The following is a 12,327-nucleotide window of genomic DNA, read 5'->3' as shown; positions in this document are numbered from 1 at the left end:
CTTCCAAACAGTACAGAAATACTGAGAGGCTTTTTTCCGCCCCCGCCCGCCTGCCCCCACCCGCCCCGAAATGTTTTCATGCTTTTGTCTTCTCCTGACTGCAGTTTTACAGATCAAATAGGAAACCTGAAAAGGTGAAAAAAATACTTCTTGATCATCTCATCTGTGAAGTGCAGACCATGATTTTTATTATTCCGAGTCATCTTTTCCTAAGCATCAAGAAGAAAGACTGTATTATTGGTATCTACTACATTCACAGGGCGGGAGTTTGCTGGATGGCAAACTGTATTTAGAAGTTCAAATCAGCAATAGTTCGATAATTAAAATAACATTTCTTCAAAATTTTCTCACGGTAAATTTGCTCATCCTGCTGTAAAACAAGACAGACAAACCAATCTAAACCGAATCATACTCTTGAGTTTATATATGCGGTTTTCAGCTGAATATAGAGGAGGATCCAAGGCCAAACACTGAATTAATTTGATCAGGTATTATTTATCACACGGTAAAAATCTAACACATTTCTGTAAGATTTTCTTTGATGCATAAATCATCCTTCTCCTCTTTGTTCAAATTAAGTGTGGCTTACATTTCTCATTCCAAGTGTCTGCCACGGAAATTGATCTGGAAGAATATGGTACCATTTTACTGTTAGTCTCTGTTTCGATATAAGTGGTCCTTCATATTCAATTAATTTGGCCAAAAGACTGGCTTTCAGAGTTTGCTTTAAATTTATGCATGCATACGCTTTTTTTCAGTTTTATGCTTTTATTGATCAGAGACCAGTAAATTGCTCCAATTAAACTAGACTAAAACAGGATAATGCATTATTTATGAACCGAAGTAACTTTATCTGATGGGATGGTATCTTGCCCCCAGAAAAGCTCAGGTAGTCAACTGTAACAGGGAAATTGTGGCATTCCTGCCAAATGATTCTCACACAGAAGCCTTTTTACATATATCTTACTGCTCTGCTGCTATTAAAACTATTTTAATAAGATGTAAGAATAATTTTCTAGTTTGGTAGTTTTAAGTACATTGGAAGTAGGAAGGTTTTTAAAGGTTGAAAAAATTATTACAATGGCTTAAAGTAAGTGGATTGTGGTACTGACAATTTTCTTAGAGACTTTTCTTACTAAAAATAAAAGCATTACATAGCCTCAATCACGAACAAAAAGGTAATGCTTTGAAAGACATACTGTTCTTCTAGCACTGCTTGCTACTTCAGAAAAGTGACATTTTGTTCAGCAAAGTCAATTAAACTTAGCAGAAATCAGAATAAGACTACAAACACAGAGGGAAAATTTTTTGCTCCTTCCTTCCTAGAGGAAATATAATCAGTGATTAGAGTAGAGAAGCAAGATCTGATACATAGCCTCATCATTCTCTCTAAAATTAATTGTATGAGTGAATTTAATATAGTATCCCTGGCTGTGGAACAGTACAAGTAATACTCATCTACATCGCCAGGACAATGTAGAAATTTTAATAATAAATATTTGTAAAGAACTCTTGGATCTGCCAGTAAAACACACTGCATATGTAAAATCCACTGATGTGTTTGGATAAGCTTTTTAGTTTGTTTACATAGAAAATTTACTTTCTTTAATTATGTTCAGAGAAACCTCAGTAGCATAACTTCAATGAAATATTTTTCCCTTCTGAAACAGAGCTTTTACCTAACTTTCCTTACTGCACTAGACCTATGTTTCTACCACTTCCTCATTAAAATTCAACCAGATTCTGTACAGACATTTTAGAATGATCAATCATTTGAGTCTTCTGGAAAGTTGAGATACAGAAGCTGACTAGAAAGCTCATATCAAATTTCGAACTTAGTAGGCCTTAGACAGAGAGGAGTTGTTCACTAAAAACAGTCGTGATGGTAAATGATCTTTCCATTAACATATATTTGTAGTATTTAAGATGTATTGTCTTTTCAGGTATGCAATCATCATACATAGCTTTACTGTACTCAAACACTGCCACATGGATGTAAAATGTAAACTAAAATTACAAACAAGGAGGACTGAAAAACTGTTTTAAAGCAACTAAAACATCTGGCAGAGATTACAGAAAGAAAGCAAAAATAAAGTCCTCAGCTTTACAGAAAGGTAAAACCTTAAGAACACTCTTAAGAAACACATTTATTGCTACATAATAGAAAAATACTAATCATAACCTCCACTCTCTTAAAGGACAATGATAGTTCAGAAGGAATTAAAAGCCACAACAGACAATCCTTCAAAATTAAAATCTTGGTTGGACAACTTGTTGATAGTTTGGAAGGGCTGCCATTTCAAGTGAGAAAGAAATGTGAACAGCCTTCTATAGCAGACATTTATGAGCTTGGTTCAATAGAGGCCTAAATTAAATATCATGCCTCAATAAAACATAAACTTAATGAGAAATCAAACTCCAGTGTAACTGCGTTACTCATATGAGTAAACTTCCTTTGTAATTCTGCCTGGTGCATACAAAACGAGGGAAGATGACTGCGGGTACTGCTCCCTCCTCCCACCTAAGCACACACTCTGCATCTGCGTTCGGCCCAGCCAGAATCCATCCCATGAATAACCTCATTGTTTACACTGTTAACAGTCATTCAAAATAGCTCTTGGCTCCTCAGCTGTAATTAGACATGCGTACATGTAATTTTCTTAACACATACGCATATATGCTGCAATTATTCCACTAATGAAACAGGCTTCCCTGGCCCTGGAAAGGTTGTTTGGTAGCAGTTTTTCTTTTTACATTAGTATTATCACACAAAAAGGTTATTTTTGGCTGCTATCTACACATCCTTCCAAAGAACTGTATTTTCTTTTGGATTTGCTTTCCTACTTCATTCACTGACTTTGAAGAGTATGAGCTTTTTCTATCAGTGTCTAAATGCATTATTTGGAGTTCTGGAATTAAACGTCCTGGCAAAAGGGTGTGTGATCCTCACACACACACAGGGTCCTGACTACAGCAGGACACTGCAGGGACCTTTCTTCACCTGCCTGGAAATCTAGGTCTTGTCTCTAGGAATGCATGTCCCCTCCCAGGTCCAGAGGTAGATAGATGCCACAGGTGCCCAAACCACATGCTGTAGGAAGAAGACGCAGGTGAGCACCAACCCCTTTGCCATCATCCTTGTGTTTCCATTCCTGAGATTCCATGTGCGCCATAAGCCAGGCCTAGCCTTTTTGATCTGACTGTGAATCAGTCCAGTCTAAACCTTATTTCTTACCTGCTCTCTTTGCAAACCTTTCTTTAGTGGTGAAATCTGCCATCGGGGAGGGGGAAGGTGGCATGGGGAAAGAAGGAAAAACCTGGGTTTGTTTCTGTACTAGCTTGCTCTGTTCCTTCTGTTCCACCAGGGATTTTCAGTGAAGTCACTCCAAATTCAGACTAGTTGTGGAGTAGAGAAGCAAGTAGGCACCTCATAATAACCATATTGTTATCATCACTCATTTTCCACAGGACAAATTTTTATGGCAAAAACTATGGTTCAGTGGAACGCAAAAGTTCATTTGAAACTGCTTAGGTTTACCCAACTTCTGTGGTACCGAAGTCAGACAGAACCATATCTCTGTTTTTTGAGAATCACCAGTTTAGGGGCAGAACTGGTAAAGTCCTTGGCAGCTATTAAGTGAAACTGATGGTGTGGGGGTAGTCATGAAAATAGCTAGAACATTCATTTCACTTAAGAGCTGCAGCATCTTGGGAGCTTCTAGTCTGCCAGCAATTTCAGTGCCTTCTGGTCTATGAAATAAAACGTAAGCAAACAAATTCCAAACGTCATGAAACTTCATTCTTAAGCCAGCTCTAGTCGTTAGAAATAGCGATGACATTAAAATCAGAAAATACAGGGTATGTTAAATTACAGTTTAAACAAAATGTGGTCAAAAGGATTAAAATATCAATCAAACAAAATAGATTTTGTGAATGGCTGAGTTACTTAATTTCATAAAAATAATTTCTGTGTCCCAAAAAATCAAATACCATCATGAAAACTACCTGTAAGTCTAGTCCGCAGTTTTTACAGTGTTTGTAATAAGAATAATCATAGGAAAAATAAATGTGCAGAAAGGAAGAGGAATTCTCTGAAAGGTCCCTGGCAAACATGATTTTTCTTGTCTCAGTTTTGCAGTAGATTTCAAATAGCTCCAGCATACTTTGAACAGGCTGTGCACACACAGAGAGAAAATTCCCTCTGCACATACAAAATACAGACACTCCAAAGACTGCATCATCCATCATTCAAGCACAAGAATTCTCACATGAATTTAAACCTCGAAGTCTGCATCTCAGCTGTCTGAAAATGTGACCCTCTGCATTCACTGCACTTTGAGGCATTAGCAATGGACCAAAAAATGTTTTTTAAAATCACAGCTCACCACAGTTTAAAGGTTTTCACTATAAATTTAGCTTCACGTGAAACATCCCAGGCTCTGGGATGTTACTTTGTTCAAAAAGCAAAATAAATCCCAATTTTACCCATTCCTAACATGTCTTAATTTGACTAAATAGGACTAGTACCTTCAGCATGGCAACAGGCATCAGTTTTCCAAAAAGGAAGACTGAGCTCAGGGAACAATTCAGATATATCAGAGACAGGAATATGAGCTTTGGGCATTTTGTTTGATATGGCACCATGCTGTAGTCAGGGGCCCAGGAATAGGGAAGCCCTCACAGGAGTAAAGCTCAGTGTAGCACACTGTTAATGCCTGGTTGACCTTCCTACACGTAAAATCAACAGTTTCCACATACCTGCATATACTTTGCTGATACTAAGAGGGACACTGCTGTGCACTTTTCTACTATAACATGTTGCCCAGGAAAGCTCTTCCTGGACGACCCCCAGGCATAGAGTCAAAGAAATAAAACAGTGAATATAACTTTCAAACAATTATTCCTCACAAGCTTTCACAGCAGCTCATCAGTGAGATATATTAATATATGAAATCTTTTCACCAACATACTAAGCCCAGTTCTTTGTAATACTCCTGCAGCAACATTAAATTAGTAAATGGCTGGTGCAAGGGCATTTAAGCTTAATCATCAGTGACCATCCACCATTTCCTGGCAGGTTCCAGCCTAAGGGATTGAGCCCACTAAGTTCCATGGCATCTGATCTGATCACCACTGACATCCTGCCCCCTTGGGGCTGTAACATTGCAGGGCACACAGCCACCCCAGGGAGAAGACCAGAGAGGGTCCCCTGGACAAAGAAAACATTCAGTCTTGAAATTTCTCTTTTGTTAAATTCAACAGCGGTTTAATTCATAGTGCTGCCTCTCAGCATGTTCCTCAGAGAAATGACAGAAAGCTTAAGAAAAGCTGTCATTAATAAAATAACATCAGTTTCCCTTCAAATTATTTTTTCTTTTTCTCCTCTTTCTTTTCCCTAGTTCTTGGGAAAGTCTCACAGGCCAGTGGTCTCCAAAGTCTTTTGATCACACACACCATCATTAAAATATGTCTGAGCACACACTCCCAATGTACGTATACCATTTATCTACTTATAAATTACATACATCTAGTACTGAAGGTCTAATATTTTCTTCCTGCATCCCAATGGATTTCACTGCACAGCCCCTATGATGCATGCACCCCACTTTGGAGACCACTGCCACAGGTAAACTGCAGTTCCAGGTGCACTACAGTGAACCTCTGAAGTTTTCTAAGCAAGAAGGAAAGTCAGAAGAGGTATAGTGTAGCAGCTCAAATATGCTGCAGTTCTTGCTGTCTGCACACTTTCTTTGATCATACACTGTCTATAAACCCACAGATGAGAATGAAGCATACCTCGGGACCCAAAACTCACTTTGATTGTGACTTAAGTAATGCCTGTCATTAAAGAAGTTCAGTAATAATTCTACAGTGAATTCCCTCAGCCTAATAATTAAAATAGATTAATAATGAAGACAAAAAAAATTTTCCAGTATCTCTCTCCTCCTTTTGTCTCTGACTGAATGCAAGCAAAATTCCAAAAGGAACAAAAGTACATTTATTTTTAACGGGGGAAAAAAAAAGAAATAGTACTAAAAACAGAATATGGTAAATGCAGTCAATGTGAGAATGTTGGATTTAACAGTATCTGTGGCTGCTACAGTTGTTAATCCATCTCTCTCATGTAGTCATTCAAGCTACTACGGTTTTGGTATTGGGCATGAAGCTGGCTATGTGAGAAAGAGATTTCTTGTAGTTCGGCTATCATCAGGATTTCACTGGGAAACAAAAGGGAGGGTCAAAAAGTACTTAGTTATCCTAGGTAACCCCAAAATGTTCAGTGGTCATGGACACAGAAGAATTTTATTGATATAATAAAAAATAAACTTTTCTGCTTGAAGTTAAAACACCGAAAGAAGATGGTAAAATTTTTTTTTACAGCTCTTTTTCTTACCTAATAATGACACACTGATTTTCTCTGTCAATAATCATATTTCTGTACATGCTGTCTGCAAGAGCATAAATATGTGGTGGGTTTTCATATTGTGCCTAGGAGAGGAAACAGAGAATAATTTTTCAACACAGCATTAAACAATGCAGAAAGAGAAATATAAATTTTTATTTCAGTTGGAAGAATTATTTTCCTGGGAAAACAATTCCGAATCCCACTTTATACTGCATTTTCCCCAGGAATTTTTTTGTTCATTTAATAAAAACAAACCAAAGTCTCTAGGTTTTGTTACTGATCTTTCTCTCATCTATAATTTTCTCCTAAACTATCGTAAACACCCTGTTCCAAAAATGGTCTGAGCTTGAAATACATTACTTGTCCAAGAGAAACTCACAGAATTTAAGCCTATTCCACCAGTGGTCATATGCTAACAATAAACTACCTAAACCACTACACAGAGCCTGGTGCTGTATGTCTCATTTTCATCCACTGAGTCCATTCAAACCAAATGGTTTCCTGAATCTATGGACACGCCCAACTCAAGCAGAGTGGCAAACTGAATTTTAAGTCCCTAATGTCCTTGTGCTGACTCACTCTTCAAGCTATATTTTTAAAAGTTACATCTAATTATGGCATCTCAATTTTTTTATTGTTCTTGTCCAGTTTGACAGTTCTCAAGTCATAGTCTCTAAATCCACTAATGGCCATTTGGTATTGTGCACCCCACTTTAAGCATACAATAGCTTAAAAACTGCCTTTGCAGGAGGAGGAGGGACATGATATGGATTAGAGTCAATCAATACAAGTATTTTCTTGAAATACTAATCCTATGTTCCAGGGAACTCAATTTGAAGACTCAGTGTATGGTAATGGATATCAGCCCAGGTTCTCCCAGGCTAGTGCAACATTACCAAAACCCAGAAACAAATGCTTCCAAGAGTTTAACCATGTAGAATATTTACATGCCCCTGAATACTGCAGTACATTTTAGACTGTTTTACTTACTGCTCCTTGGTACATTTCAATTTCCTTTTCCCCAAAATATGGCATTTGCTTGAAAGGATTCACAGAGATTAATACAGAACCAATATATGTCTGTATTCAAAAGAAGTTAAGGTAACTACAGTTTTGTAAAGTATTATCTTACCACTAGTGACTGCCAAATGACTTTTCCATCTATTACATAATACAGCACAGCTTCAAATAATAGTAAAAAACCTACAGGTCACAACAATTGTTAATAAAAATTAAATGAGCAGGCTTACAGGAATATAAACGTATCATTCAATGGGATACTTTCATATTATCCAAATATTTATTTTAGGACAAGCTAAACATGTATTAGAGGCCCAAACATGACATACGTTGAATAAAAATACAGAAAGGAAACAGCATATTTAAACTGTTTTACTCCTTTGTAACTGAGGAGGTCATATTGTCAGTATTAGAAAGACTGTTTTGACCTTTGCAGAATATAGTACAGTGACACATTCTGATCTCTCAGAGATACTGCTGAGCATGCACAGTCGGATGGAAACAGCCACTCCTGAGCTAAATTGGACAATTATTCAGCTGCATGTACTAGTGGGGAGCTAAGGGAATTAGGTAATTCCGTATGTGCTGTTATTTTATTAGTGTAACTACTAACAGTCCCTAGGAGTCTTATCCTGCAGGCTTCCCTGTAAGAAGACACTCAGTTTCAAGCTGTTATTAGTTCCAGAAAGCTTTTTTGCAACATTTTGAATGTCAGTATTTCACCATTCTGCATTCAGCTGCACATGTACCTACATTTACAAAATACTTTAGAAGCCTTTGGAATTAGAATTGCAGACTACATATATGAAGCAACTGATACTACGTTAAAGGCAGGACTAGTTCATTGAGCTGGGAGTTAGCAGTGTACCCATGTCAATGAGTCCAAAATGTTGTATTGCAGGTTTCATGTAACAATATGGAATTATTCATAGGCAAACTTACTATCTAAGCTTTCCGTGCAGAAGTCGGAAAATTAACAAATTTATCCTGCTGGATTATCCTACATAAGAATCTATTATTGTGGTTCTGCAGCACAAAACGGTAACATGTTAGAGAAGTGTAACTCACTCAGTAAACATAATTTCTGTATTGTTAATTTGCAATGCTTTCTTCATACATTTTTTAATTTAATTCAAAGAAGAGTGACAACATCTGGGTCTCAAATATAATATATCAAGCATTCATTGTGTCTGCATAAAGTGACAGTTTTCTGTTGGTAAACAATACCAGCATTTTCTGGGATGATTCGGTAACCTCTATGCAACGTAGTGCAGAGAAATGTTCATTCATGGGTGGACGTACAAACAATCGAAAGATTCAAGAGATGATCTCTATTTTAGAATGAAAAGCCTTCGCAGAACTGCAAAAGGAATCTTTTCTCCCTACACAAAGGAACTATAATGCTTAAAAAGAAGGCTCTGATCCCTCACATGACCACAAGTACGCTTGGAAAACATACTTATTCCTGCTTCAGTACAAAGACCATTGCCATGTTAATCTCACTTATTTTTATCAGAAAAAAGCATAAACCAGTTTCTTCAGCACAGAGCACGGAAGACTTTGTAAGTGTACCGCACAGAAGATGCAGCGTTCCACAGGGACAAAAGCACTCGCGTTACTAACAGGAAGAGTGCTATAGTTTACCCCAACAGTACAGTTTGACAAATATTGTGCAACTTTATTATGTTTCTATAAGGCAAATTTAATAATGGTGTGGTACTTTATTGCACAGAGCATCCAAACCCACGTGCACACATGTATTAAAAAACTCTGCAGTTTGGGATGGAAATGTCAGCTCAACTGCAACATTAATTTTCCTCTATCAGTCCTTGCTAAATTGAGCTGCTACTTAGCTCTTAACTATCTGAATATATAGAAATAGCCAGGAGATGTTATATTTCCTACCCTTTCTGCTAAAAAAAAGTTAAACTTTTCAAGGAAACTATTCTCCAGATACAACTAGGAAGTATGAAAACCTGGCCACAGCAGAAGAAACAGTATCACTTCCTAGTAAATAATCATATTGACTAGTGTTTACCAAATTCATTATTGCCACTCATGTTACACTGTGAAAGCTAAAAATGAAATAGTGACTATTCTTATCTCAAGAAATTCCTTTCATATGAAATTAAAAAAAAAAAGCAAACCTTTGGTGCCAAAATCTGTATTTCTTGTTAGGTTATGTGTTCAGGTATTTAAATCTTTCATGTTTTCATTAATCATAGAAAAAAATTTTAAAGTGTGAACGCTGTAGATTTACAGATGTTCACACGTTCACCTGTTTCCATCAGCCCATGATTCACAGTATTAACAATTCCAGAGTAAGCTGTAAATGGGGTTATATCACAAAAGAAATGCTATTTTGAAAGCATTACAATTTGGGACATACAGAAGACAACATGGTATCAAGACACATATATATGCCTTAAACCTATTAATTCTTGCTCTTAGAAGTAACATCACTGCAGTAGTTTCAGGGGTCAGGTGGATATATATAAATATATGGAACCACAGGCCTATCTTCAACAATGACAAGAACAATTCCAAATATCAAAAAGAATACCTTAAAATAATTTTTCAGATCTTAATTTCAACATTCATAATTAGCTCAGTTTCCAAAGCATTTTGTGTAATCCCAGGTGAACTGTCACATAAAATGCTCAGCATCTTTGAGTAATCTGCTTAAATAGAATACATACATATAATTAGTTTCACATTGGCTCAGCAAGTCCACAGGCCCCACTAAAAACAACACTATAAAGGATACAAAAATATAATCATCCATGTATCGTTTCTTTAGGTTCTCCACTATGGAATCCTCTGTGATTTTGGAAAGAAGGACCATATCATCCACTCCACTGTGCTTGACATTGTGGCTCTGCCAGTGATATCTGTAGTGTCCTTTGCTGCCCTGCAGGAAAGCACAGTAAGTATCAAAAAGGTTACCACATTTCTCATTAGCATGAAATAACTGAAAACAATCTATTCAAACTCCAACTTCCAAAATACTTTTCTTTCCTTGAATTCTATTCCTTGATCCAGGCATTATAAAAAAGCATACATAAACTATGTCAACTGACTTGCCTCTGAACTATTAAAGAATTGCACCGCTCTCAAAAATCAGAAGGTAATTCCACTGGGTTTTGTGAATGTCTACACAGAAGGGATTTCAGAAGGGAGACATTTCTAAATCTAGCAGAAAAAAAAACTATTCCAACTGAGATGCAGTTATTGGAAGCTAAGGATGCAAAAATTACACTCCTACAGTGCAACTATTAGTAGTGAGGATAATTACCACCTGAACTATTAAACTGGGTACAGTGGATTCTCCACCCTTTATGGTTTTTTAAGTCAAACCTGCACATATGCTGTTACTCAAACGGAAGCTGTGAGCCTGATGCAGTAAGTATTCAGGGATGTTCTGCAGATTATGTTACGCAGCTTGTTGGCTGCCCGTTTTAACAGTCCCTTTTGATCTGTTAGTCACCACGCTTAACTGACATCTAAATAGATACTCTCTCCCTACACTTAGAGACTACTATTTCAGGATGCTACTGAAAATTTGTGACATTCAAGCTGTACCACTTGAAATCAAAATATGGTTTTTTTCCAGCTGATTTGAAATCTAATAAGAAAATTTAGGTACTCTGAACGCTTTGGCTGCACTCAAGCATTTTGAAATGGGACATCAACAATTTACAGAGGTGCAACTTGTGTGTGTACGTATTTCCACACTAGCAAATGACCTGTGTAACTGTACTACCACAAAAGCTCGTCTGCCGAATTGTTTCCTCATGTAAATAGTCAAGCACTTGTACCAACACCAGGCATAGGAGTGGGAAATACAAAGGGAGTCAGGCAAGCACAAGGTTCTTATTTTAAGCTGGGCTGGCTAAAAAGTGTTCATTAAACTAGTCTCAGATGACGTTCTTCACAAGCTTCACTGCGTTTACTGGGGGAAAACCCAAGAAAAACTAATGAAGACACAGACCTAATGCATAATGTATATTAGCAAATGGAGTCAGGCTTATAGGTTAGCCTCATCTCAACTTGACTGGCATAAAAACCAAGGACCAACTCGATTTTTATCTCAAGTTAAATTAACTTTTGCTAAAACCAGACCCATTTTACTACTGCAGACAATACAGAACTTGTAGGCTTTACATGTTTTCTATTCAGTCTCCAGCCGTTACTACCAGTGATGCAGCTCTGTCACTGCTAAGAACACTGAAGAACAGTTGCAAACTTGAATTAAATAAATGCTTTTAAATACAGTACAGCAGAGGTAAGTATGTCTGAAAACACACAATCTCAGCAATTTTCTTGAACATCCACAACCTTACATGAGCTTAAGTAAAATAATAATCTTGAACTAGCTTAGTTTGCGTGAACCTTGTCAATTTTATATTTGCACAATGGAAGCAGTGATCTGGAAGCACTAAGAAAATGAAGGAACCAATTAATTTTTGGAAATTGTTATAAAACACTGTCACGTTAAAGGACTGAGCAATTTGGCAGAAAATAAACCCCCTTGCATTCCAGCTTGTCCTCAGATATCAGAGGGGCTGGGGGTGGCTAGGCTTAGATTCTGAGTGATGCCCAATTTCCTGTATTACAAGTCCGATTGTGTTCTACATATATACACATGTACACACATATATGTATATATATAGAATCCTAACGATTACGAATGCACTTGTAACTCCATACGCTTTCAGTCTAGCCGCGTTGCGTGAACTATCACGGCCACCCTTAAGGAATTTGGTCGCGTTCAATTAGAACTCTTATGGCTGGATTAACTAATAGTGTAGTTTATTAAAGCAACAGATGCACAAGTTCTTTGGATTGCCGGTGATAGAACTACTGCCCACAAAGATGGTACAAATAGCAAGTATATGAAT

The 12,327-nt window shown here is 37.1% G+C and overlaps 1 protein-coding gene across 1 annotated transcript in view; it reads right to left on the bottom strand.

The window, feature by feature from the left end:
* Nucleotides 1-12,327, bottom strand: part of MYO1E (myosin IE) — a 95,151-nt gene that overhangs the window by 48,270 nt on the left and 34,554 nt on the right. Inside the window, exons 3-5 of the mRNA XM_059824116.1 lie at nucleotides 10,194-10,337; nucleotides 7,397-7,486; nucleotides 6,395-6,489 (exon numbers count right to left, since the gene is read on the bottom strand). Of these exons, the coding sequence (XP_059680099.1) occupies nucleotides 6,395-6,489; nucleotides 7,397-7,486; nucleotides 10,194-10,337 (329 nt within the window). The remainder of the gene's footprint in view (nucleotides 1-6,394; nucleotides 6,490-7,396; nucleotides 7,487-10,193; nucleotides 10,338-12,327) is intronic.

This window comes from Gavia stellata, chromosome 13 (genome assembly GCF_030936135.1).
Source record: "Gavia stellata isolate bGavSte3 chromosome 13, bGavSte3.hap2, whole genome shotgun sequence".
Taxonomy (NCBI): Eukaryota; Metazoa; Chordata; class Aves; order Gaviiformes; family Gaviidae; genus Gavia; species Gavia stellata.
Note: the sequence above shows the minus strand (reverse complement) of the source record. Positions and strands in the feature narration are given on the sequence as shown.